The following is a 26,805-nucleotide window of genomic DNA, read 5'->3' as shown; positions in this document are numbered from 1 at the left end:
TGGAAGGTGCTCAGATCGCTGTCCTCAACATGGACCCAGAAAGAAAGAAAGAGGGAGGGAGGCGTCCTGCAGAGACGCTGCTCAGACCAGGTCCCAGCTTAGGACGCAGAGCACACGCGGACCCGGGTGGACGACCATTCACGAGGTTAGGAGGCAGATGGGGCGTGTGGACCCCGACAGGTGAGGGTGTTGGCACACGTTTCAGACCCTCAGGTGAGACACTGAGGCTGAGGCTCTGTTTGGGGGTTTCTCCCAAATAACTACGGGGAGGGGCCCTGGTGAGTCAGGATGTGAGACTGGGTGGTATCTCATCACTCTGCCCTTTCTACTTTCGCACGTTTGACATTAAGTTTTGAATCCAACCCTTCTGTGAGTTTGCGACTTTCCACAATAAGGAAGTTTTTATATTTTTATTTACTTTTGGCCACGCAGCACGGCATGTGGGATCTTAGTTCCCCGACCAGGGATCGCACCCGAGCCCCTGCAGTGGAACGGAGGAGCCCTATCCACTGGACCGCCAGGGGAGTCCCAATAAGGAAGTTTGTTAAAGTGAGATGGGTGCTCCCTAAAAGTCCCAGGGGCCCTCAGAGGGCTCATCTCCCTCCCGCCCGAGCCCCAGCGGTCAGACCTTGCCCCAGGCCACACTGCGGCCCTGTGCTGCGTGTCCGCCCAGAAGTCCGCCATCCACAGACACCTGCCTGTGGGCACAGCCGGCCCTGCCCACCTTCCGCTCTGGTTCCCATGTGCAGGTGGCCCTTTGCCGGCAACCAGCCTAGTCGGGTGACGTGGGGACCTGCAGCTCGCGGCAGTTTTCCCTGCAGGCCCGGGGGCCCCCCGAACCTGCGACTAACTCCACCTCCCGTCTCGTCCCCAGCTTGTCGGGATGTCCGCGGGCCACGTCGGCCATGAAGAAGGCGAAGCTGTCAGGAGAGCAGATGCTGACCATCCGGCAGCGGGCCAGCAACGGTAACCGCGTGCGCCCAGCGCGTCGGGGCCGCGGCCACAGCCCGGCCGTCCTCGCGGCCCCAGCGGAGCCCCAGCACGGCCTCGTCCCTTCGGGAGGGGGCAGCGGTCACTCCCTCCCGGGCAAAGCCGGTCCACCCCGGGGGAGGCGGTCTCCCCACGGCCCTCCGCGCCGGGCGCTGAGTCAGGGGCCCTCGGGCCACACGCAGCCCACGGCTGTCTCCCTCGCCCTCACTCTGGGGCGGGAGCTGGCGTCCGTCTGTCTGCGCAGCCCTCCTTCCAGACGCTCCCTGGCCCGCCGCAGGAGGTGCGCAAAGATGCTGGCGGAGCGCATGCGGGGGGCTCGGGCCTCGGAGCCCGTCCCAGCCCGGCCTCAGAGCCCCAGGTCCACGCTACAGTCAGTTTGTGACCCCAGACCAGCGCTCGCGGTGCTTTCAGGGCCGCGGGGAGGGGAGGAGAGCCTGAATCTCCAGCCACTTTCCCGCGATGCCCAGCCTCTCTGCCTTCTCCTCGTGGCTCAGCCATAAATAAGGGTCCCCTTCACGGTCTGTGGGCGCTGCATTTGTTGACTTTTTGTGTTTTCCCATTGGAGACGCCACTGTTGAAAAGGCCCCCAGAGCAGGACAGGGGTGCCGTCTGGTGTCCTGGGCGTAAGGAGGCCATGACATGCCTTAGGGAGGAAACCCGCGTCCGACAGGCTGCTGGCCGAGACTCCAGTGTTAATGAATCAGTACGCACGTTAAGTGGGGACGTGTCTTTCACAGAAACACACACGCTGATGCGCTGGTGCCCGTGTTGCCACCAGAGGCTCGCAGGGCCGTGACCGCGTGTGTCCCTGGGGGCTGAGGTCCGGCGGTCACTAGTGCAGTGTTCGCAGCGATCGGGAGGACAGAGCTCACGCTTACGGAGGCCAGTGCAGTCGTAATCCCTCAGCAGGGTGGCCTGTGGGAGCCGCCCCCGCCCAGCCCCTCGGGGGACTTTGTGAGGGACGGGGTTCGGTCAGAGCGGGACCTGCGGTGAAAGCGCTGAAGCCTGGCAAGGCGCCTCCCGAACTCCGTGCTCCCCGAGGAACTAAGTGCCGAGAAACACGGGTCACCCCCGTGCTGGAGGCCTGGACCCGCCACAGGTAGCTCGGGCCCCAGACTGGGTGGCAGACGGGGCCGACCCCTCCTCCTCCACTTCCTGGGCTGACCCGCAACCAGGATCCACGCAGACAAGGCTGGAGACACCTGGGGCCCGGCCGCTGTCCTGAAGCCTCCATGGCTCACCGGACACTCATTCTCGGTCCTGAGGACAGCACGAGGGGTTCAGCAGGAGACATGCGTCATCCTGGCCCCCGTCATTTACCAGGAAGACAGTCAGGGCCACGACGCTTCCACCTGGAGTTTCAAGTCCCCTGAGCCCCACCTCCGCTCAAGGCAGCCCGGGGGCTGGAGATGGGGGGCGGGCACCTGTTAGACGGAAGTTCTCAGACTCACCCGCCAGCGTGAGGAACCCATCCCGACACGCCAGGGTCACCAATGTCACTTCTCACTCAGCCATCGAGCGGCAGGGCGCATTGCCAGAGAGAAAACAATATCCACTGAGCTCTTTCCAAAATATTTAGTGTGACATTTCACCCGCAAAACATCCCCAGGGCTAAAGCAAAACTCCTTCTGCAAACTGATGGGAGTCTGTGCCAGCTTATGACTCCAGATAGACGGAGGGCAGTGCAGACACAGCAGGGAGAGAAGTGGAGAGGGCAGGTCTGCACACCCAGAGGAGGAGGCTTCCCAGCGGGCGGGAGGGCCGGGGAGAGCGGGGAGTCCCCCGGGCTGGCATCTCTCATGGGGGCATCCGACATTCAGAGTCCTCCTTCTGTAACTGCCAGTCACAGCTGTTAACCAGAAAGGACTCATGGCATCTGGGAGAGGAAGCAACCCCAGCCTTCATCCAGGCTGGGCACCCGGCTCCCGGCTCCACCCTGGTCAGTGGGGTCGCCCGTGGAGTCGCCATCCACCCACCTCTCTGCATCTGAGCTCAGCTTCCTGATTTTAGGCTTCGGAATGTTTCTTCCTGCTGTAGGTTCTGTCACTTGCTGGTCCACAGACGAGGACCCTGGGAAGCCCAGGTCACCTGGAGATGAAGCAGCAGAAGAGGGTCAAACCCAGGCCTTCCCAAGCCCAGTCCATGCTGGAGCCCAGGGCTGGCGGTCCCCTCGCTTCTCACCTGTCGGGACACCTTTTCTGCCAAGATCAGGGCACTTCTTAGTAAACCCAGAGCACAAGTCATCCCGTGGATAAATGGCCTCATCCCTGTGTGTGTCTGACCAAAGGGCAGGACTGTGGGAACTTCACTTCTGCTCTTTGGGGGACGGGAGCTCAGTGGTCACTGCCGCCTGCAGCTGTGCCCAACCTTCACGGCCAAAGGCGTGGCCCTCACCCTGTGTGAGGGAGAGACCATCCCTCACCCTCTCATCTCTTGAACATCCTGAGTGCAGACCTTACCCGAGGTCACTCACCCTCCATGTGCAATGTGTCCTCTTAACGGTGACTGAGCACCGCGGCCAAGGGACCACCTGAAGCCCTAGGGCTGACTCGGGCCGGGCCGCTCCTGTCCTGGGATCCGGCTTTTTCTCCCGAGTGTCTATCTGAAGAGAAAGGAGTGCATCTAAAAGTCTCTGAGGTTTCCTTCCGGCTCTAAAATCCAAGGTTCTTTCTTCTTTCTGAACTTTGGAGAAGAGTCTGTTCCCATCTCTTCCCCGCAAAGACGCTCACTCTTCTGTGTCTCCCCTGAATGATCTCACAGTGTCGGTCAGCTCTCGGCTCTCCGAGCAGCCGGGGCTCTGCGCAGTTACCAGGGGTCTCCTCCGGGACCCTCTGCACACGGTCACTCCAGGCCTGTGAGCGTCTCTGCCCGGAGTTGGGCTGCAGGCGGCTTTGGGGTTTTGTTTTTTGTTTTTCGTTTTTGGCCAAGCCTTCAGGAGAGAAGGAAAAGAAATAACGTTTTTCTGCCTTTCTCATCTACTGTCTGGGATGGTGACCTGAGGGAAGGCCCCCTCCCCTGCCTGCAGCTCTGTCTGGGAATTTCATGCACTTATTCATTTATATTCATTCCCAGCAGCCCCAAGAGTGGGTACTGACGCTCCCCTTTACCAAGAAGGAAGAGGAAACTCAAAGCGGTGAAGAGGTGAAAGCAGTGCCAGGCGACCTGTGAGGGCACACCCGCAGCCAGGGCCCCGCCGTACCCCAGTGGCGCAGAGGGACCAATGAGCATACCTGGCGCTCTCTCCTCTGCAGAAGTGGGCTTCACAGCCAGGCACTTGTGCCCTGGGGCTCTCAAGGGTGACCTGGGGGCACGTCCACAGGGATGGCTTTAATTCCAGACCCTCGAATTCCACCTGACTCACTAGAATCCGACAGTCTGAGAATCCATCTGTCATCTGCCAGCTCTTCCCCAGCTTCCCCACCGTCACGGAAGAAAGGCTGCTCCCGAGTCCTGGACTCACACACGTGCAGGCATTTAACAAGGAACCACTTGCGAATGCTGGGCTCCTGAGGGGTCTCCCAAGAGGGCAGGAGGGCAGGTCCAAGAGCTTCAGGAGGAAATAGTGCTACAGCCTGTGCTCCTTAGTTCATCCAGGCCCAAACTCACATCTTCATCCATCCATCCACCCGTCCATCTCCTAGGATAAAATTTAGAGATGGAAAGGCCCTGGCTAGTGCTTTTGTTGGATTTATGGTGACCTCTGTTGGAAGGTTGATCTGATCTGCAGATCGTTTTGATAATGAAGCCTGATTGGCCACTTAGTTTACACAGTAGATTTTTTTTCATAAATTAAACACTCAGTCCAAGGCTTTGATGAAAATAGACTGAAAGCACTCTGCAACATACAATTTTCTAGAAATATATACATTTTTGTCAACTAAAGTCACAGTAAAAACCATCAGATGACAACTTCAGGACTTGTGAGGGAGAGGTGTGTCTTTTCTTAAATTCTTTAATTCAACAAGTATCGAAGCCCACTGCACTAGACCACATACAGTATTTTTTCTTTTCTTTTAACTGTTTGTCGACTCACATGGACTGGGTCAGCAGGACAGAACCAGTTTGTGCTACTTTCCGGTCGGAGCAGAGATGAGCCTGCAGACACCCCGGTGCTGTCGGGCTGCTCAGACAACACAGCATTTAACATTTTTCTTTGGCCCCTGTTTGGCGAGTCTCGCTATAGGTCAGGTATCTTATATAGTTAGCTTATTTCTTACAGCCACTGTGACAGATAGGGACCTTTTTAGATGGAGGTATTTGAGGTTTCTAGGAATTAAGGAAAGTACTCATCACAGGGCTCTTAAGTAGCAAGATATGGATTCAGATTCCAGGTCTGTCATGTTTCCAAACCCAGCGCTAAACCTCAGACTTCTAAAACCTCCCATCAAGGCAGTTCAGAAATGCCACCAGCTCCATGCTCTGTGACCACCTAGAGGGGTGGGGTAGGGAGGGTGGGAGGGAGACGCAAGAGGGAGGAGATGTGGGGATATATGTGTACATATAGCTGATTCCCTTTGTTGTACAGCAGAAACTAACACAACATTGTAAAGCAATTATAATCCAGTAAAGATGTTAAAAAAAAAAAAATGAAAAGAAAAGCAATGCCGCCAGACTTCAGGAAATCTCCCAGTACCGTGATCTCTGTCCCCTGCTTAGACGTTGGTTTTCCACAAAAGTTAAACAGAACATAATAATTGTTGGAAACTCTTTCATGAAAATTCAAACCAGTGAAATGGGCTCCCAAGATTTCACCTATATTCCAGAAAGACCGCATTCTTGTCTCATAATTTTATCAAAATTCTTCTAAGTTTCCATTTGCTGGAATCTAGCCTCAAGACAAAGATGCTGACATGACGGTGGATTTTATATGCTTCACTGTATATTAGGTACCGCTGATGGAGTGCTCCTGACAAGCAAATTAAGGTGATTTAATTGGAAATTAGAGGCGTGCTATTCTTTCCCACCATTCTCTGGGTTTTATAATAGGGTAGTGATCTTCAAACCGCCAACCCTGAAATGGATTGTTTTGCTTCCAATTCCACTCACTTCTCAAGGGAAACATGAAATCTCGGTGTTGGAATCAGGCAGTTGCGGAGCACATTTTTCACCCTTCTTATCATGATTATCCAAAATCAAATCTCTTGATCAAATAGCTCTGGGGATGCACAGGGGGTAGTTCCCCAGGAAGAGCTACCCCAGCCTCACATACAGACTCTGGCAGGAGTTACCTTCGTGACACGCAGTCAGGTCTGCTCTTTGACACTTTCAGTGTCATATGCAAGTAAGAATTAGACATTTTATTTAATATGTGAGAGAAGACTGCTCCTATATTAACCGATGCGTTTCCTTTGCACAATGTATTCTTACACCACAGAGAGGATCAGAGCCATTGCCTAAGGGGCCTTGTGGATATGTGCCCCCTCTCTCAGCAAGCGCCCGCATGGCAGAACATTAGAACCTGTAACAGTGGCTTCAAAAAGAGCCTGAATCCAAACAAAGATCGGGAAATCTTAAAAGGTAGCTGCACCTCAGGGCCCGAGAACAGAGGAAGAACTTCTGTGCTTCTTAGAAAAATGTGATAACCCTCTCTTCACAAGGCTGGTCTTCAACAGAAACTGCAAAACACACCCGGAAAAAGAGAAAGTTTTAAATTGTTCAAATCTAAAAAGCTGAAGAAATATGACATGAAGAGCTTGTCCAGAAATCTTAACAGAAATTCACTTGGAAAACCTGACGACCCTCACAGCCCAAGGATTCAGTTAACACAAGAGATGTTCTCTGTGCGGTTGGAAGACTGACAATTTAGAGGAATGTGTGGCGAATCCTCGTTAAAAGATAAACTGACTCATGATTTAGTTGTCTTACAAGTCAGGGTTTTTATGCACTTATCTTAATTATTTTTATGCGTTCTTATCGTGAGCTGTACCTGAACTTCAACTACGGAAGAATAATTGCGTTGGCCACAGCCTTGATGGAGGCCTCCCGTGTACAGCCTTGATGGAGACCCTCCCGCGTGCCAGGATTTTATATACCCTAACTCAGTCAATCCTATCCCCTGATTGTGAGAGATTGCCATGAAGACCTGGTCACATATAAAAAGTAGGGGAATAGCAGCCTACACCTGAGAAAGGGTGAACCTCGTTTCACTCCTGGCAGTATTTTTTATTATATCCTTGACCTGGCTTCGGGGTGCATTTGATAAAAAGGAAGACTTTGTTGTTGATGTTCTGGACCCTGTAAGACTCTGGCAGGGAAGCACCTTGAGGACCTAAGAGGCTGATCAGGGGTCATGGACGAGAGAGCCATGACTCTGGTTAAGGTCCCCCCCCCCGGTCCCCCTGGGTGACGGTGGGAGCACAGCAGGGGGAGGAGGGAAGACTCGGGCAGGTGCTCAAGACCAGCTCATCCGTGAGCCTCGCTTCCCACCTAAGACAGATCCATGGGGAGAAACGATTCAGAAGGAAGGATTATTAAAGGGGAAATTAAATCGAACACAATGGCACGTTCCTCCTGACTGCTTTTATGAGGAAACATAATGCCGTGGAAGAAATGTGATTCTTTGCAGGAAGATGCTTTACTCTTGCGAATCTTTTTTTTTTTTTTTTTTTTTTCCATTTCACTAAAAACAGCAGCTAAGACTCAGACCCCCAGTCTCTCTTTGCTTTGTCTTCTCGACTCCTGGGAGGGGAGGAACCCTCCTTGGAGGGTCTGCAGCATTCCAGGTTGTCTGGGGCCTTCCGTCCCAGGCGGACTGGACCCCTCTCTCTACAGAGCTGGACAGCGGCCCCCCAAGCTCCCCCAGGTGCCGTGCGAGTGACAGGTGTGGTCGTCCCGTACCTGCACTTGCCGGGTTTCTGCTCTTGCCCTAAGGATGCTCAACCGTGGGATACCGGTGTCAAACACAAGGAGGATCGGGATCTTTCTGACACTGGCGAGGCCAGGTTGCCAGCAGTCAGCCAAGCGAACTGGCCTCGAAAACGCCCCTTGTAAACCCTAACAATCGCCCCTGCAGCCCAGCCAGGGCCCCAGCTGGCAGCTGCACAGCCCCTCTCCCCCAGGACGCGGCCCAGCCAAGCTTCACACCCTGGCCATTCAGATGGGGGACGTGTTTATTAGTTAGCTGTCAATATTCAGAGAGCCTCTGTGACCACCCACCTGAAGTCTGTCACTGCCGCCTCATCCTCCCACAGGGGATGGCTACCTCAGCACCCACCGAGTCGGGTTTTTGGTTACCAGTCTGTTATCAGTTTTCCTACCCAAAATCTAGGCTTGGGGAGGGCAGGGACCCTGTTGGCCTCATTTTCAGATATGTCAGCAGGCTCCTTCCCAGAGTGATGGGGGAGAAAGAGCGAGGGAGAGAGACAGAGAATAAACAGAGGAGACAATTCATGGGCTGCACCGGGTAAATCCACGTTCAGGACAAAGATGGTTTCGGCTGGAGTCGGAGGGTCACACCCTGAGGCTCTGGTTAATCGTCCCAGGGAGATGGAGCCTTTCAGTTTGGGGGGTCTGTGTCCCCCCAGTTGATTTTTTCTGTTTTTAGGCATCTTAATTGTAAGGAGGATGGCAGTGGGATAGAAGACACACAAACTGTGACTGTATTGTTTAATTCAACAGTACACTCTCCCAGCAAATTCGGCTCCAAATCTAGAAAGAACGACACCTCCAGGTTCCACCTGTAGTGTTTCCAGGCGCCGTGTCTCTAACCCTCTCCCCTCCACCCTTACAGGCATAGAGAATGATGAGGAGATCAAGCAGCTGGATGAGGAAATCAAGGAGCTGAACGAATCCAACTCCCAGATGGAAGCCGACATGATCAAGCTCAGAACTCAGGTAACAGTTTCTGAGGCCCTCAATCGAGCCGTCGCCTGCGCTGATGCCGAGGAGACGAGGGACGCCGCCATTGCCTGTTTCTTTGCCCAGTTTTCCCTTTACTTATTCACCTGTTTTCTCAGTCTTCTGCTGAGATCATTTCAGTGGCAAAACTTGCTGTGACAGAGGGGCCGCCGGCCGACTAGTTTTCCCTCTTGTGTTGGTATTTTTAATGACACGTGGTTATGGTAGACGGTCCCAAGGAGTGCTGTTCCTGCAGCGGGTGAGCTCGTTCCCCCCAGGATGCAAAGGCCCTAAGGTTATCACTCGGTAAACAGGAACAGGGAGCTTGTTCCTTGGGTTCCCGGGGGCCGCTGCTATCCGTGGCCTCACGAGCCTGCTGGGAGGGGAGGGGTGGAGCCTTTATTGAGCACCTACTAGGTGCCCCATCCTAGGGGCTTTGGTCCTATAGCCCAGGTGCCCACAGCGGTCCACATGGTAAGTGTCCACAACTCCCGCTGCACCTGAGATCTGGAGCGGCTCAGCCAGGGCCGCAGAGCCGTGGGCCCAGTGCACCCAGTTTGGCTCTCCACAGGCCTTCCCCGCCCCGGCTCCGGAGGCTCTGGGAATGGGGAAGCACTGCAGCCACTCACAGGCGAGGCCAGGGATTCCTGTCCTGTTCGAACCCACGCCCTCTGTGGCCTGGACCTGTCCCTCCCCAGCCATCCCCTTGGGGCATCACAGCCTTACTGGGATTCTTGCCCATGGGCTTAGGGGGCAGGGACAGGTCCCTGCTGGTCCCCATCCCCGCGGGCACAGCCTCTCCAGGTAGGGGAGCCCTCCAGCTATGCCCCCACCAGGGTCACCACAGGGACTCCAGGGCTACCCTTTCGTGCCCTCGGGTGAATGTGAGGCTGAGGTTCTCTGCCTGGCCGTCTGTCCACTTGTTTGGACACCAGCCCACCTGCTGACCATAGCCCCACCTCCGGCCGTGCTGCAGCCCAAGGCGTGCCTGAGACAGGCAAGGGTTTTCCTTACCTTTAATCCAAAACCACAGCGGGAGGGGTGGAGGCCCTGCCGCTGGGCTTTCTGGTACCCCTCACCTCCAGCCAGGTCAGCGATACCGGGAGGGAGAGGACCGTGCTGCTGCGTTTTGTCCAGTGACTGGAGGTGAAGACAGAGCTCTCCAGGCCGCACACGCCGGCCACACAGGGCACGTGCATGGCCCCCAGAAGCCCTGTAGCACGGCCGCTGGGATAGTTAGGGAGCGACGGTCACCGCGCCTGAGAGCCCCGGAGCCCAGGCCCCAGCGGTCAGAGCCCCACTCTTACCTGTGTTACCTGAGGGCTCCAGTGAGCCTTCAGTGTAAAAATAGATTCTGATTCTGCTGCTTCAAAGGCACTGAATGGTCAGTCTGACCCACACCTCTCTCATTTTACAACTGTAGAAACTGAGGGAGACCAGGGTCCTCGCAGGGTCCCAGGTCCAGAGCCTGGACAGAGTTCACGGTCTCTCCATCGAAAATGCTCAGAACTGGGGACTTCCCTAGTGGCCCAGTAGTTAGGACTCTGCACTTCCACTGCAGGGGGCAGGGGTTCGATCCCTGGCTGGGGAACTAAGATCCCACAAGGCGCACAGCATGGCCAAAACAATAAAAAATAAAACAAAATGCTCAGAACAGTATGAAGAATTATATATTTTTTTCATATCATCAAATCAGTGATTGCTAAGCTCTATGTTTGTCTCTTATAAATCGTATCTTTATCCTGAGCCAGGTCTAGATTTCGTATAAACACGCACACGCCATCCTAGTGGCCTCCTCCCTGCACTGCCGGAAACGAGATGCCCCTCAAACACTTAGTTGGAGGACATGCTGCCAACGGCAGGGAGGGGGGGAAGCTCCCCATCCCCGGGGCGGAGGGCCGTGAGCCAAGGCCCGGGGCACAGAACCAGCTGCGTGCCCAGCCCTCCCCCTGGCTATGAGCAGGGAAACCCTACCTGAGACATCAGAGTTTAGAGTTTATGAAGCAGAGATTCAGGTGATTCGGGGCAGCCAGTGGTTACAGTGTGAAGGCGCTAAGGCTGTGAGCTTGGTGCACGTCTGGCAATTCTGTCTTATTTCTGTGCATCCCCTATGATGCTGGTCTGCGACTGCCAAGCTACACAGGTGCAGGGGACCCACAGAGCCTGGCACACACTCTGTGGTTGCCAGGAGCCCCTGCACCCGTGTAACCAGCCTTGACTACAGCATCCAAGCTGCCTATTCGCTTCCACGACTGTGTCCCTGCAACCCATGCAGATGGGGGCAGCTCTCCTGCAGGGCCGCGTAGTAAGTGCTGGTTGTCTGGTGGCAGGTGGAGGCCAGAAGGCACCACGGCAACTGTTAAATTCTCTCTGGAGTATTAGAGGAAGGAAGAGCTGCCCAGGAAGCCACGGTCGACCTTTATCTGACAGAGGGATGCAGAGGTGTCATACCTGCCGGTAGAGACACCTGCCTCGACCCTAAGGGGAGGGCAGTGACGTGCCTCACAAATAAATCAATATTTCAAGACTTATCTGTGCAGAATTAAGTTCAGGCTAAAAAGAAGGCGTATGAGCCGCCGCACTGCATAAGATACTAATCCAAATAAATAATCCCATCACTCCAGCGGAAAGGCCAGGGTGGGACAAGGACATGGTCGTCATGTGATCCTGTATGCACAATGACAAGCAGAACTTTCTAAAAAATTGAGTGAACATCGACACAGCCCAGGAACCTAGCCTACCCTAATGCATGAATCCCTTTTCAGAAAGACAAGCCCTTAGAGTCCAGTTGCCACGTGCTCAAGTGTGATGACTCAATGCACACAAGACGATGACCCTGAAAATGACCTGTCATTCACGTGGGAGCCTCTTGATTTAAGCAGAGAGGTTCTCCCTCTGCCTCGGGAGCTGGGGCCTCTCCCCGTGGGAGCGGGCGCGTGCTCCCCAGGCCGGCTTGTGTTACATGTCCCACGCGTCTGTGCGTTTCAGATCACCACCATGGAGAGCAGCCTGAAGACCATCGAGGAGGAGAACAAAGTGATTGAGCAGCAGAACGAGTCCCTCCTCCACGAGCTCGCCAACCTGAGCCAGTCCCTGATCCACAGCCTCGCCAACATCCAGCTCCCGCACATGGTAAGTGACTGACCGCCCAAAGCAGGCCACCGGAGGCCTCCTGCGGTGCGCATCCCAGAGTAGATGCCTTTTTCTTTCCTATTTTCACCGTTCTTCGAACTTTGGATATTTGCGGTTACCTCCCCCAAACCATAACGTTAATTGCTAGAGACTCTGGCGGGGCTGAACCAGTAAATCCCCTAAGATTAAGTCTCTCTGAAAAGGCCTTTTAACTAAGGACAGTGGCGTTATGCTATGATACTATTTTATGCTGATGTGAATATCCTATTAAGAAACTAAAAGTTGCATATGAACTACTATTTAATATCTCGTAGGATCCAATCAATGAACAAAATTTTGATGCATACGTGACTACTTTGACGGACATGTATACAAATCAAGATCGTTATCAGAGCCCAGAAAATAAAGCTCTACTGGAAAATATAAAGCAGGCTGTGAGAGGAATTCAGGTCTGAACAGCTGCTGTAGTGATGGAATCTTGCTTAAAAAAAGGATGCCTCTTGTTTTTTGCTGCTGTAATTTACCAGAAAGTGTTATATATTTATTTCTGTTTGAAACAGTGTTATGCTTACAAGACTTCATAATGATTTTATGTCTTGCTTTAAAGATAGTACCTGCAGAATAGTTTTGGAATACATTCACATTTTTGTACGTTTTCATATAAGCTGACATAGTGTGATATGCCATGTAATGTTTATAGCTGCTAATGTATGCACATTTGAGGGTATATATATTTCTGAAGAGGTAAGCCGATCAAAATAAATAGAGTGTAAATTCTTTTTAATGCTTTAGTGATTAAATGTTTTAGTATTTTGGACTGAAATGGACAAAAAACAAAAACAGCTTTGAATGATCATTTGGTGGTCCCGCAGCCACTTTTTAGATGTTATCATTTTGCCTCATGTTGGAGGATTTTACGGAATTTAAGAAAAACATTTCGTGTGCATATTGTTTCATAGCAAGAATTGGTTGCAAAAAACAAATGCTTTATTTTTGAACAATGCTTGGAAATATTATGTGATTTTTTTGTTTGTTTGTTTTAGGAGGATGGTGTATGGTGGGGCAATAAATGAGGTTTTTTGCATTCCAAGGAAATGGCATATGGATTAACTGTAAGAAATGAGATAAGTAATTTATTGTAAGACAGCATCAAGCCATGGAAACTTGGCAGAAGATTCAAAGCAGCTTAAACAGCACTTTTTAAACTAACTCCTGAGCATTACTTACATGGTGTGACTATGGGACCTTCAGTTAAGACAGGGGCCTGTTAGAGGTGGATGACCCGAAGACTTCCTCTTCCATTCTCAGTACCCTTTGGAACAAACTTCTTTTACCTCCCCAAGAGTTCCGTGCCCCTCTGAACTGTCTAACAGAATCTGTGTGTTTTCATTTACGCTCAAAGATCATTTAAGACTATTTATTTCCCCTTCCACCTTAAAAGAATTATTCTTACCGTTGTTGTTTGCTGTTATGATTTCACGTATGGGGGATGAAGGCACATGATTTGTGAGTCCTCGAGTGACTGGGCTGATCTGTCTGCTGGCCTGCGTGGGCCAGCAGCTCCGAGAAGTGCCCTCACCCCACGCTTACTTTGAATAAGCCCGGGTCGTATTCAGAGTCAGGACGCGTGTGCTCCACTGTCCCGTCCCGTCCGCTGGAGACCAGTTGACCATAGAACGTTTGCGTAGCCTTGTTTGATCTGTCATGACCTTCTCTAAGAATGAATGCAATCAGATGTTGAGAGTAACTAAATATACTTCAGCACTTTTTTGCTTTACACTAGATCATCTTAGACTCATTTGCACCCTGGAGATTGATTGTTTTACCCGACGACTGCACTACGTGATGCATAAGACCACTTTCCACGGCTGCACTCTCCCCTGCTCGCTCGTCCCTGGGACGACGTGTGTCGTGTTTTCCGATTGCCGTTGACTTGATTTACATGTAATAGCATTCTTCCTTCCATGTCTTGATGTTATGCAGGAAGTACAAAAGTACTTAAAATTTTGTTATGAAAAAAAAAAGATGGGTTTTGTAAAAATAAAAAAAAATATTTTTAGCAGAACAGGACTTACAGGGTCATTGTCCCCACACGTGCCAGTCGACTATTTGCACTTACCTTGTCCTATATATCCGTACGGAGGTGTGCAATTCCCGTGTCAGTAGCCTCGTGACACTGACCCTGGAGGAATCTGAGGAGGCCTCCCGGCTGACCCGATGATGCTAAGGGAGATTACAGGGACCTCACAGCAAATACTCTGATACAATACTCAACCTCGGTATATATATATATGTATAAATCTATGTACATCCCAGCGGCACTTTAGACTGCTCACTGTACAAACGCTTACAGTTTTCCAGGAGGACTTTCATAATCAGCTGGGAGAAGACTACGTCATGACTTGGGCTCTGCAGCCCCTCTCTGGAGAGCCCGCTTTCTGTCGTGTGATTAGTTGTAGCTGCCCTGCTCAGAATTGCCTTTTTGAGAACTGAAGCCAGGTGCTCCGCGTCACCTGCGGCCATATGTCCCATCCAGGGCCCCGGCCTCCTTGCGGGGGGGCCCCCGTTGTTCATATCGGCACATGCATCTCCCCGCCCCGTCGTGTCTGCAGCTTCTTGGCCAATATAGTGATGCTTTTGGTAGAGTAATAGGTAGTATCAGTTTGGGATTCTAATTGTTCTCACCTATGTACAATGGAAAGGGGTTTTAAGCACAAATCTGCTGCTCATCTAACGTTGGTACATAATATCAAATCAAAAGTTATCTGTGACTATTATATAAGGATCACAAAAGTGTCACATATTAGAATGCTGACCTTTCATATGGAATTATTGTGAGTCATCAGAGTTTATTTATTATAACTTATTGTTCATATTCATTTCTAAGTTAATTTAAGTAATCATTTATTAAGACAGAATTTTGTATAAATATTTATCGTGCTCTCTGTGGAACTGAAGTTTGATTTATTTTTGTACTACACGGCATGGGTTTGTTGACACTTTAATTTTGCTATAAATGTGTGGAATCACAAGTTGCGGTGATATTCATTTTTAAATTGTGAACTTTGTACAAATTTTGTCATGCTGGATGTTAACACATCTTACTCTAAATAAAAAAGGTGTTACCACATTTGTAGCACGATGGGTCTCTAACCGGCTGTGCATCTTCACTGGAGTCTGGAAGTGCTTGGTGTCCGGGGCCCCCAGCGGGACCCCCGGGAACGTTTCTCCCCAGTGCCGGATGCTTTTATTGTAACGTTTTTGGAGGTTTAGTTCTCTACTCCGAGGCCCCTGAGAGCACATGCAAGCAGTTCAGGGGGTGCCTGCACGGAGCTTGTCTGGAAGCCGCTCTGCCACATCTGCCGTCACCCCGCTCTCTCCCCCAAGGTCATGTCACACGCAGGCGTCTCCCCAGAACAGGGACATCCTCACTGCTACAGTTATCCCCCTAGATATGACATCGTCATTGCGTAACACACATCCACGTCCCAAAGTTCCTGCTTGAGCCAAGAACGTCCTGTACGGATTTTTACAGATCTGGTGTCACGAGGGCTCACAGGCTGCTTCCAGTTACCACGTTCCCACCCCTGGTCCCTTCACTCCCCTGCCTTCCCGGGTCTGCAGGACACAGAGGTTTGAGAGGTGTCCAGCTGGTCAGCTTTGTCTGATGGTTCAGTTCCAAGGAAGACGCTGCGTCTTTCCCAGCCCCTCCCACCTCGGGTTCCTGGGGCCACTCGCCCTGTGATTGGTCCCCTGGGAGCATCATCACCACCGTTCCTTCCACGCTATCAGCAAGGATCGCCCACAGCCCTTGAATTACCCCCCAAATGTGATCCAAAAACGATGAGTTACCCAGCTGCCCATCACCTTCGTTAGTAAAAGTAACCCCTAAAATTCTAGAAACACTCACCTGTGCTAGACACAGTCCTCTAGAGCCCCGCCATACTCTGTTAACTCCACAACAGAGTCCCAGTGGCGTCTTCTGCTGGTTCAAGGCCATCTGAGCCCCTCTTCCTAGCGAGTGTTGCTGGTATTTTATACCTAACAGCTTGGTCAGCTGCATCCGGGCTGACGGAGGGGGAGAGCGGAGGGATGCTTTTAGGACCCTGCCACCTCTGTCTCTCCATACCTTGGGGCGCACCTCTGTGAAAAGCCCCGCCTTCAGGATCAAATGCAGTTAAAGCAGATGGTGGTGAGTCAAGGAGCTGCTGGCAGTGACTGAAATCTTTCAACCTGATTGTCGAAAGCCGTTTTGGCCTTGCCTGAGAGTTGGTATAAACATCTTGGAAAGCAGTTTAACAATAATACCAAAGATCTTATAAAATTCAAATTTTTGACCCAGTAATTCCAGAAGTCCCCCTAAAAACACCAAAGCAACTGTAAAAGCATTGAAATAAGTGAAAACAACCCCGAAGTCCTATTTCAGAGGAAGGCTTGAGCAGCTGATGACAAATGCACCTTACGGAACGCTATGGTGTTCCTAGAAACGCTGGTTATAAAGACTCGTTAATAAGATGCTTGTGATAAAGCAAGTGAACAGTACAGAAAACACGCTAAGGAGCAGCTGAGTGGCAGGAGGCTGGGCCAAGTCGACCTGTGTTAGTGACTGAGAGACCCACAGTTCTCGTGGCCCAGCCCGCCCCCAAGCCTGCGGAAGGGGCGTCTGTCCAGTTCTGTCCTCGGTCTCCTCCCGGAAGCCCCATCACCAGGAAGGAAAGTGATGCCCCTCTTCCTCGGGAGATAGCCTCTCCAGGAGCAGGAGAAGCCCTTACTGACGGCCAGAGCATCTCAGCTCCCCGAAGGCCTAAGTCCCTGCACCGTTCATCTGGGGCCATTTCTGCTGCGGGAGACCTGGGTGCGCTCAGGGCTCCCATGAGTAGAGCTCTCCCTCCACAGCCTGAGCTCCAGTCCGTGTGGACTCCTCAGCAATGCAGAGCAAAGCAGGAGAGCCTTGGGCCTTAAGCAATTTAAAATATACATCAAGAAAAACAAACTTTATTCACTGTCTTTTTTCTTTTGCATTTACACAGCCTTAGATCTAGAAGTTTATTCACAAAAACCATCATACAGATTCTCTCCGTGTGATCAGATTATGAGCCTTGTTCATTTCCTTCTTTATAGGGTTCTTTTTTCCCCAGTTTTCTTGAGGTGTAATCGACATAATCAGATCTAAGCATCATCTTCGTGGAGGGTCATGTGAGCCCTTATAAAATCAAGAAAAACTGCTATCTTTAAGGAATTCTCTAGGTGATGCTGCGAGAATGCTGCTTTTTATGGTTGAGCAGGTATTGCTCCCGATGGGGAGGTCTGGTCGACGCCTAATGCAGATACACAATGCACAGTCAGGGGAGAGAGGTGGCCAAAAGGTAGAGAACACTTTTTAGGTTTAAATTTTTCTTGTCTTGCCATAAAATATGAATTTTATTCCACATTAATATTCACAGCTCCCTTGGAGCTGTATCTGCCAGTACTGACCCCCAGAGCACCTCCCTGAAAGCTTCTTTTTTGACTCACCTTGCTTTCCATCTGGTTCAGCGTTGCCGTGACCGGATTGGTTGATTACACTAGAAGCAGCCAGACCTCCAGCTTCCTCGTTCCCATCCTGAGGGTTAGAAGAGCTGGAAGGCTCTGCAGTTCACTTGCTTGGTGAATTACATCTTATCATTTGCTGTATTGCCAAAAATATTTCCCGGAGCCCAATGAAGTGTTGATTCGAAAATATTCCTAAATATTTTAGGCTTATCTGATGCAAAGATTAGCTCATGGTCACATTTTTAAAGTTCTTTTATTCCTGCTGAATAAGGGGAGAATCCCTTTCACTTTCCAGAATGAGAAAGCCTTTCTGGATTTCTGGATTTGAAGTCTGGATATGAATCTTATCTGTCTCGTTCTCTGATACATGAAAGGGTTTGGTGTCTTAGCCCCACCTGAAGCTGCCTCTCCTCCAATCTCTGGTCCTTCCTCTGGCTGCTGTCCTCCATGTGTTACCAAAGTGATTTGTATGGACCCTGCTCAGGCCCCAGCCAGGCTCCCTGCCTTAGCAGGAGAGGGTTCTTTTTCCCTTCAGGATGGAGCAGGCAAAACCAAAGTTGAGATCAACACAGCACAAGCTTTATATGGAGAAGACGAACTAAATTCACAGATAAGCTTCTTGCCCACCTGGCCAGAGAGATTTACTTTAACCAATAAAGACAAAGGGAAGCGGGGTGAGGCTGATGATGGGGAGGTGTATGCATTAGCCTACCGGGGGAAGAGGTGGGGTTCCCCCCCAACCAAGGGAGCGGGGTGCCATCCCCTTTTTATCCTTTTCTGGTCCTTTCTGTCTGATCATGTCCCACCCTGTAGGTGTGTCATTTATATGCGAATGTAGTAAAATCAGTGTATAAGGAGACTGGGGCTCTGTTGGAGGGCAGACTCCTCTCCATCTGGGCCCTTGTTCTGAGACAGGAAGGGGGCAGGGCACAACCTTTAAAAGAATGACAGCCACTGAGGACACGACATGAACTGATTAGAGCCAACTAGGTCCAAGAGGTGGATCTTGAGCCTCAGTATACGCTCATTGCAACATATCAGCTAAATGACACACCCATAGGTGCCATGACAGTCTGAGACTGACCATAAAAGGCCAAAAAGTGGGCGGTGGCCCAGTTCCTGGAAATCTCTGCACCTTCTCCAAAATAGTTGGAATAATCCTCCCACTCATTAGCCTATGAAATTACCCGGCCCATAAAAACTAACCACCCCATATTTGGGGGCCTCTTGCTTTCTGAGATGGACCACAGTCTGTCTGTGTTTCTCCCAGGGCCGCTCTCACTTTCTGAGCTGGACTGCATTCTATCCATGGAATGTGTATCTCTCTAAGTAAACCTGCTTTCACTTTACTATGGCCGCTCTTGAATTCTTTCCTGCACAAAGCCAAGGACCCTCACCTGGCGGCCGTGCCCACGAGACCCAGGACGTGACCTGGAACGTGACCATCCTCTCACACCCCACTCTTTTCTGCAGCAGTTCCATCTGCTTTTTTTTTCCTCTCTCTCATTTGTTTGTAGCTTCCTTTCTTGTCTCTGGACCCTTTAACTTAAAGGTTTACGTTCACCCCATCTAAAGGCGGGGGTTGACAGGCTTTGAGCAAAGGTCTGGAGCATCTCCAGAAGCACAGCCTTTGTTCTCAGCATCTCACCTCCCTGGTACAAAACTATGTTCGTGGGGTTGTGAATGAAAAACGTTGCTGCCGTATCAGCAAACCAAGGACTCTGCAGCCATCCTGCCACTGAGACTGCCCCGAAGGTGAGGACTGAGAGAGGACTCAGGATGGAGGCAAAACGGGCTGCAGCCACCCTCGCGGTGCCCTCTGCGGGGACTCAGGATGGGAATGCACAGGACCCTGGCCCCGGGTAGCTGAGGTGCGGATCAAAGGGACGATTGCAATGAGCCTGGACTCTTACATCTTCCCATACATAGAAAAGCACTAAATTCCTTAACCTGAGATGTCTGGGTTTCTTTAATTAACAGTAATCTTTCGATGTTCCGACTGCCTGGCCTTTGTGGCAAAAACCCCTGTAGATCCTGGCTCCCCCCGACCTCTTGTGAGCGGTCCCTCAGAGCATCTGAGAGGCTGTGTCCTCGGCTTAAGTCCTCAGCAAGTCCACCCAATAAACCATAATTCCTAGCCTGTTTGTCTCCATCCTGAGTTCCCTCAAGGCTCACCATAAGGGCATAGGGGTAGCTTTAGTGGCTGGATGGCTGTAGCATCCTTTGTTCACTAATATGGCAGTGATATTTTTCATTGACAAGGGAAATCTCCATTTGTAAGGGGGTTTCCTCTCTGAGCCTGGGGAGAAGGATCATCCCAAATCACCAGAGACCCTCATCCACGGGGAAGTCCTGACTTAAATCTGCATGACAGCCTTATCTGTTTGCCGTTCTGGGTCCCCTTCCCATAACTGGCCTCCACATGCTTCTTCCTCAGATTTAGGTGAAGATGGTAATTAAACCTGAGTTCTAAACCACCTCTTTGAGATGCTCACTTCCCTGGGTGTCACCCCTGAGTACAGTAGGCACACCCTTGGATAAACTTTTGATTTTTTTTCTCTTGTTCATTAGTCTTTTATTACAAGGCCCCCAGCCAAGAACACAGGAGTGAAACTGAGCAGGACCCTGTGTGGCCCTGCCAGGTACAAAAGCCTCTGCGAGTCCCCCAGTTCTTCGTAGTGTAACAGGGAAGAACAAAATCTGACTCCATGTTGGATCTGTTTCTTTGACTTTAACCGTTGCTTCTCCTTGCTTTTGTTATTATAATCATACATAATGACCTCCCTTGGGGAACCCTGACCCTCTGCCTGAATGTTAAACTAAAGTGCCTTTGTTCAGCTCACAGGGAAACACCCTGACCCTGCCCACCTGTGAATGGCTGCAGAAAAGAAGCAATTAATACATCCCCTCCCTGATGCTGGCCAAGCCAGGAGATATTTTACAAGACTTTACATTCTCACCTCCTCCCCCTCTCTGTTCTATCAAAGAAACTGGCATCCAGTCCCCGATAAGATAGTACTCTAGGACATTAATCTGCCATCTTCTCAGATGCCCAGCTTTCTGAATAAAGTCACTATTCCTTGCCTCAACACCTCATCTCCTGATTTATTGGCCTGTTGTGTGGCCAGCAGAGTGAGCTTGGACTCGGTAACAATAGGAAAAAGGCTTCAGCCTCCTAGACCTTCCCTTTGTTCCAAAGGGTAGATTCCAACAGTTACTAATCCAGGAAGGGAGGGGCACCCGAAGGGCAGTCAGCAAACGACAGTGCAGCCTTGGGGCAGGGTCCTGGCTCCTCCACAGGGAAGATACATAACAGTACCTTTGAGTTCTTCTGCAGGAACTAAGGCCTCCACCCAGGTGGAGGAAGGTAACTTCAGGCTTAGCTCAAGATTCCTGGAGCCCCACCTGCTACCTCACCACCAGCCAGTCAGAAGAAAGTCACACATCCTGCAGTCCTCACCCCAAATTCTGCCTATAAAAACGCTTTCCCGAAAACCATTGGGGAGTTTGGGGTTTTTGAGCACAAGCCACCCGTTCCCCTTGCATGGTCCTGCAATAAACCTTTTTCTCTGCTCCAAACTCCGACGTTTCAGTTCGTTTGGCCTCACTGTGTGTCAGGCACACGAACCTGCAACAGAAGGGCAGAGGGAGAATTGTCCTAAGAACAGGCCCTGTCTGGGACCCTGAAATAATCAGAGGCAGCAGCAGTCTGAAGGGGAGCCTAGGAAAACGACATCTAAAGCGAAGCCAGAGAAAGTCTGCTCCAACCCTGGTTCTTCGCAGCAGACGATGACCCTGCTGAGCCCTGTTAAGATTTTTCTCAAAAAGACCTGAAGGCCAACTGATAGGCTGGCTTCCAGCCCCACTCAGGGCTCTTCGCATGCCTGGGCCTGGGTCCCCTCGGCACCAGCTCTCCAGTGGGAGCTCTCCGTCCACTCCTCCCCATGCAGCCACACTGGCATTCCTTCTGGAACATTCCTCAGGTGTCCAGCAGGGTGGAGTATGATGCTTTCCACCCAGAGATAGGGCTTCCACTCAGTGTAGGTGATGGGGTGGAGGCTGCACTTGCCCCCCTGGATGTGCCAGTGACGCTGGGCAGAGCCCTCTGGAGTCTGTGCTGTGACAGCTCCAGGGTCAGGTGAACACGAGGTAGAACCAGAGGCATAATTCTCCCTGTGGAAGACAACGACTTCCCATTTCCCTTTTCTTTCAGAAATCTTTCTCGGGCCTTTTCAAATGTGTGTACATCTTCCTAATGGCTAAAGTAAGCCTCTGCCCTCCTGGCAGTTTCCCCAGGACATGAGAGCATCTCTCTGACTGTGACCCTCTGGACCCAGGCCTGCTGTCCAGACCCCTGGGAGGAGATGGGCCTATGGTCTCCAGACTCCAGACTGCAGTGGGTTGTATGCAGTCAGCCACACAGAGCTGAGGTTTCCTCGGCTTTGTGGCCTCTGAGCAGGCTGCCTGTTATGCCATCACATCCTGGCTCAAAGCCGGGGTGGGAGTAAAACCAGGCCCTCTGCTCTCCTGGCTTTGATGGCCAGTCTGTGAAGTGAACGGACCGCAGGCGGGTTATAGCAGGAGGAGAGGCACAGACGTCGGTTAACTTTTAATATAAGGTGAACAGGGCCTCACAGGATAAGCGTGAATGAGACGTGAGAGTTTATGCACGTCTTCGCTGAGGAGAGGAGAGGATGCAGGCCTCCGAGGGGAGAGCTTTAAGAAAAGATGATCTGGGCTTCCCTGGTGGCGCAGTGGTTGAGAGTCCGCCTGCCGATGCAGGGGACGCGGGTTCGTTCCCCGGTCCGGGAAGATCCCACATGCCATGGAGCGGCTGGGCCCATGAGCCATGGTTGCTGAGCCTGTGCGTCTGGAGCCTGTGCTCCGCAACGGGAGAGGCCACAACAGTGAGAGGCCCGCATACCTCAAAAAAAATTTAGAAAAAAAAAGAAAAGATGATCTTAGGAGTTGGGATGGGGGTGATGGTTTGTGACGATTTGTCTGGGTGTGGGGTTGCTGCCCCGTCTCCAGTCCCGTGACAGGAGTCATCCTGGGCGGTGAAACCCTCGGGGTGGGGACCCAAGATACTGTAGCTCCTGTTGGAGGACATGCCTAAGCAGGTGAGGGCGGGCAGACCGTGACACCCCAAAATGCACTGCCTTGGCATGTGGGTTATTTTGGGCTGAAGGCAGCCAGGACCCAGCAGGTTCATCTGCAGCCGACCTCGGCCCACTTCTGAGCACCCCTGCCTCAGCCCTGGGCAGTGGGGATGTGCCGCCAGGCGGGGTGCTCACCTGGGCCTGGTGACGGCGGGGCTTTGGTGGGCGGGGTCTCGTGGTGGACGGGAGGCTGTGGGCCGCAGGGCGCCGGGACCCACAGAGGCATCCTGCGGCCTGCTCAGGGCCAAGCCCCAGCCCTACTGGATGGTACCTCCGTCCACTTCAGCTCCCAAAGGGGTGCAAGCTCACTCGCGGCTGTGCTGATTTCGGTCTAAAACAGCTCTAAGTGGGTGTATTTAGTCATCTGCCTTCTTTTCAAAATTTAAATGTAAAAAAATAGGCTCTAGATGACCTAATGGGAAGCAGTATAACTCGCTGATCAAAGCTTCAAGATAAAAGGGGTGCAGGAAAGGGTGCCGTGTGGGGTTACAACTAAACACGGGGGCGTTTGTCAACAGGAATGGCTTTAACTTGGGAAAAGCTGATCTTAGACCCATTTGGCTGAGAAGTTGTCTCCGAGTTCATGACGATAAAATGAAATCATGTCCTCACGGCTGTGCTTTCATCCCCGGGATGGAGGTTTCAGACAGTCGTGAAAGGAGGAACGGGGACCCCGCATTCCCGACGCCCTTATCTGGAGGTAGGGCACAGAGCACGAGTGTGCGGGCTACTGCGTCTGCCTGTGGTCCTCACACCAGCTCGACGTTCTAGAGTTTCAAGTTAATCTGGCTGAATAAAGGTCCGGGCCCTTCCCTTCCGCCAGCCAGGAGCAGCCTAGGTGAGCAGGACCCCAGGCCACAGTGTCAGGGCTCATCACCACCCGGCCTCTGTCCCCCTGAACCCAAGTCCCGCCCTGGAGCTCGGGATGTGACCTTCTCTGGAAATGTGGCTGCTGCAGACGTAGCCAGAGTCAGGAGGACGGCATTACGATGTCCCTAAGCCAGCACGTCCTCATAAGGAGAGGGAAACACCGGGTGAGGACAAGTGCAGGGCAAGGTCTTGTGGCGACGGGGCCGGGGCCGGGCTGGCAGTTGGCAGCCCTCCTGGCAACACCAGAAGCCGGAGGGAGGCTGGGACGGGTGCTCCCTCCGAGCCTCCAGAAGGAACCTTGACCTTGGACTTCTGGCCTCCGGAACTGTGGGAGAACAGGTTTCTGCTGGTCAGCGGCAACCAAGTGTGATGCTTTGTGGCAGGAGCCCCAGAAAGGGCTCTTGGAGTTACACCCAGGTCAGCTGGGGGCCCTGCTCCCCTGGGTTGCCAGTGAGTGGGCGGGCTCAGGGCAGGGAGATGCAGGCAGAGGCCCTTGGGACTGGGGGGAGGGGAGCTGCCTCAGGCACAGCCAGGTTCTCAGGGGTGACTCACCGTCTGGGAATGGCCCCTAGGCCTCCAGACTGGGGGCCACCCAGAGCCGGAAAGCCTCCCCAGTAAGGAGAACACTCACCCTGGCGTGGCCGACGGCTCCCAGGCAGGCCCCCCCGACAGCCCTCACTCAGTCCTCAAGAGAGCCTGCGTTTCTCGAGTAGGGACTGGTCTTCTCCTGCTACAGACGGGAAAGTAAGGCCCAGAGAGGGCGAGAAAGTCTCCCGGAGTCACAGAGCCGGGGGTTGGGGGGGCTGCCTCCCGGCTTCCCTTGTTCCAAACCTCACGTTCTTTTCCTCATAAATCCTCGGAGAGGCAGATGGGGAGACAGACCGGTAGACAGGAGCAATGTCACTCCAGAAGTGGCAGAAAATGCGGACCGTCCTGTCCTTGGGGGACCCCGTGGCGCTACGGAGGAGATGCAGGTGTCTTCTCAGCACAGCCTGGTGCACAAGGGGCTCTCGGGGTGAGGACAGCGGCCGAGCAGGGGAGACACTGGCCATCGATCGCCTGAGGCCCAGGAAGCCCTGCAGTCTGAGGGCTGACTTGTGTCTGCAGCTGCGGGCGGCATCACAAGGGGGCAGAGTGCCCGGCACCTCCAGGAGCGCAGCCCCGTAGCCCTAGCAGCCTTAGCAGGTCTCCGGAGAAGGTCGGCAGCCACTGGGGGGTGGGGGGGGCATGCAGGGGCCCAGTGACGTCTGGGGGCGTCCCCAACCCCGTCCAGTGCAGTAGGTGAGGCTCGCAGGTCAGTCAGCGTCCTGTCCTCTCCCCTCCCTCCCTCCCTGGATGAGTGACAGGTCCTCGGACATGTTACTCTCTCCGCTGAGCCTCGGTTTTTTCTTTTTCTTTCTTTCTTTCTTTCTTTTTTTTTTTAATCTTTATTGGAGTATAATTGCTTTACAATGGTGTGTTAGTTTCTGCTTTATAACAAAGTGAATCAGTTATACATATACATCTGTTCCCATATCCCCTCCCTCTTGCGTCTCCCTCCCTCCCACCCTCCCTATCCCACCCCTCTAGGTGGTCACAAAGCACCGAGCTGATCTCCCTGTGCTATGCGGCTGCTTCCCACTACCTATCTATTTTACGTTTGGTAGTGTATATATGGTTTTTTTTCATTTGCAAAATGAGGATAGTAACACCTCCTCAGGAATGTCTGGAGGCTCAGGTGTCTGTGCACCGCGGTGTGAGCAGGCCCTGCCTCGGAGCCTGTGTTCAGACACCGGGAGGATGGATCTCCTGTCCCACGGCTGCCTGGTCCACTGGAGAGCTCAGCGATACTGTCGACAGAAAACAGACGGTCGCCGTAATCTTGGCTCCTTTGTCTGCCCATCTGAACAACTAGAGCTTGTCAACCGGCACAATCACACCTGAAAGGGCTGTTTGCTGTAGGACAGATAACAGGATTGTGGGCAGACAATGAGGTTTGGAGAGTGGTCATCAGAGAGAAATGCGAAGAGTCACCAGGGCCTTGGGCAACAGAAAACTTGAGGGGCTTTGATGTCTGCACGTGATTCCCCAGGAAGGTTGAGTTCCTGGAGGTGTGAGGCCTCCGTGGGCCTCTAGAGGGCAGATGCAGAAGGTGCTGCACAAAAGGTGCGGGAAGTGCACTCAGCTCCATGTAAGAGATTCGTTACTAAAACATGAATTCCTTCAGGCCTGAGCATCAGTCATTGCACTGGCCGCTGCTGCCACACCTCCATCCAGAGTTCTGGAGGTGGCTGTGTACCCGACAGACATGTTCAGGGAGACAGCACACGGATGGCTGGAGGGATGGTGGGTGGATGGCTGGGTGGATAGAGGGATGGAGGGATGGAAGGAAAGATGGAAGGGAGGAAGGAAGGGAGGGAGGGAGGGAGGGAGACAGGAGGGAGGGAGGGAGGGAAGGTGGGAAGGATGGAAGGAGGAAAGGTGGGAGGAGGGAGGGATAGACAGATTTTAAGGAAGTGGCTCATGCACTTGTGGGCACTGGCAGGTCCTACATTTTACAGGCAGGTCAGGAGACTAGAAACCCAGGCAGGAGTGGATGCTGAGGTCTTGCAATAGAACTTCTTCTCCAGGAAGCCTCGGTTTCTACTCTAAAGAACTTAAACTGAGTGGATGAGGCTCACCCACATTATGGAGGAAACTCCTCTTTGTCGAAGTTCACCAGTGTCAATCTCATCCACAAAATACCTTCAGCACAACACCTGGATTAGTGGTTGATCAAATCACGGGGTGTGACAGCCCAGCAGACTGGACACAGAAAATTAGCAGCAGCTCGTGCTGAACTGAAAAGAGAGGCTAAGACTGTGCGCTGCTCAGGACGCCTGCGCCTGGGTTGGCAGAGGTCGAGGTGGTGGGTGAAATTCGATCTTTACCCACTTACACTGGAGAGGTCCAGAGACATTCGGATGGGGGGGTGGGCAGGGTCAAAGCAGTGGCGCCTTCTCTGCCTGCTGCAGGGAGGATGGACCTGGTAGACAGGTGGGGGGCGGCGTCTTGGCGGTGGTCCAGGGTGATGGGCAGGGCCAGGACCGTCAGCGGTTATGGGACGGAAGATGGAGGAACAGAAATCAACTGAGCCACAAGGAACAACTGGAATCCACAGGGTTTCTCAACTCCCTACATGTGGTGAGCACCAAACAGGCCACTTCTGGGTTGGAGGGTCTGAGAAAGCAGTTTGGAGGATCACATCAGCGATCCAGAAGAAAACAGACATCTTTCAGGGAAAGTAAGGTTTTGGATTTCTGCATTT

The 26,805-nt window shown here is 52.4% G+C and overlaps 1 protein-coding gene across 7 annotated transcripts in view; it reads left to right on the top strand.

Annotated features, from left to right (window-relative positions):
* MYT1L (myelin transcription factor 1 like) overlaps positions 1 to 12,413 on the top strand; it is a gene marked incomplete at both ends in the record, with an annotated part of 138,470 nt that extends 126,057 nt beyond the window's left edge. For 5 of the 7 annotated variants that reach the window (XM_082642425.1, XM_082642422.1, XM_082642424.1 and 2 more), the window contains 4 exons: positions 875 to 966; positions 8,720 to 8,823; positions 11,815 to 11,958; positions 12,273 to 12,413. In XM_082642425.1, coding sequence (XP_082498551.1) covers positions 875 to 966; positions 8,720 to 8,823; positions 11,815 to 11,958; positions 12,273 to 12,413 — 481 coding nt within the window. Of the gene's footprint in view, positions 1 to 874; positions 967 to 8,719; positions 8,830 to 11,814; positions 11,971 to 12,272 lie in introns of those variants that run through there. The other 2 variants (XM_082642419.1, XM_082642423.1) reach the window with 2 other exon arrangements.
* Positions 12,414 to 26,805: the final 14,392 nt, after the last annotated feature.

The sequence above is a fragment of the Mesoplodon mirus genome (assembly GCF_964341445.2).
Source record: "Mesoplodon mirus genome assembly, chromosome: 14".
NCBI lineage: Eukaryota > Metazoa > Chordata > Mammalia > Artiodactyla > Ziphiidae > Mesoplodon > Mesoplodon mirus.
Note: the sequence above shows the minus strand (reverse complement) of the source record. Positions and strands in the feature narration are given on the sequence as shown.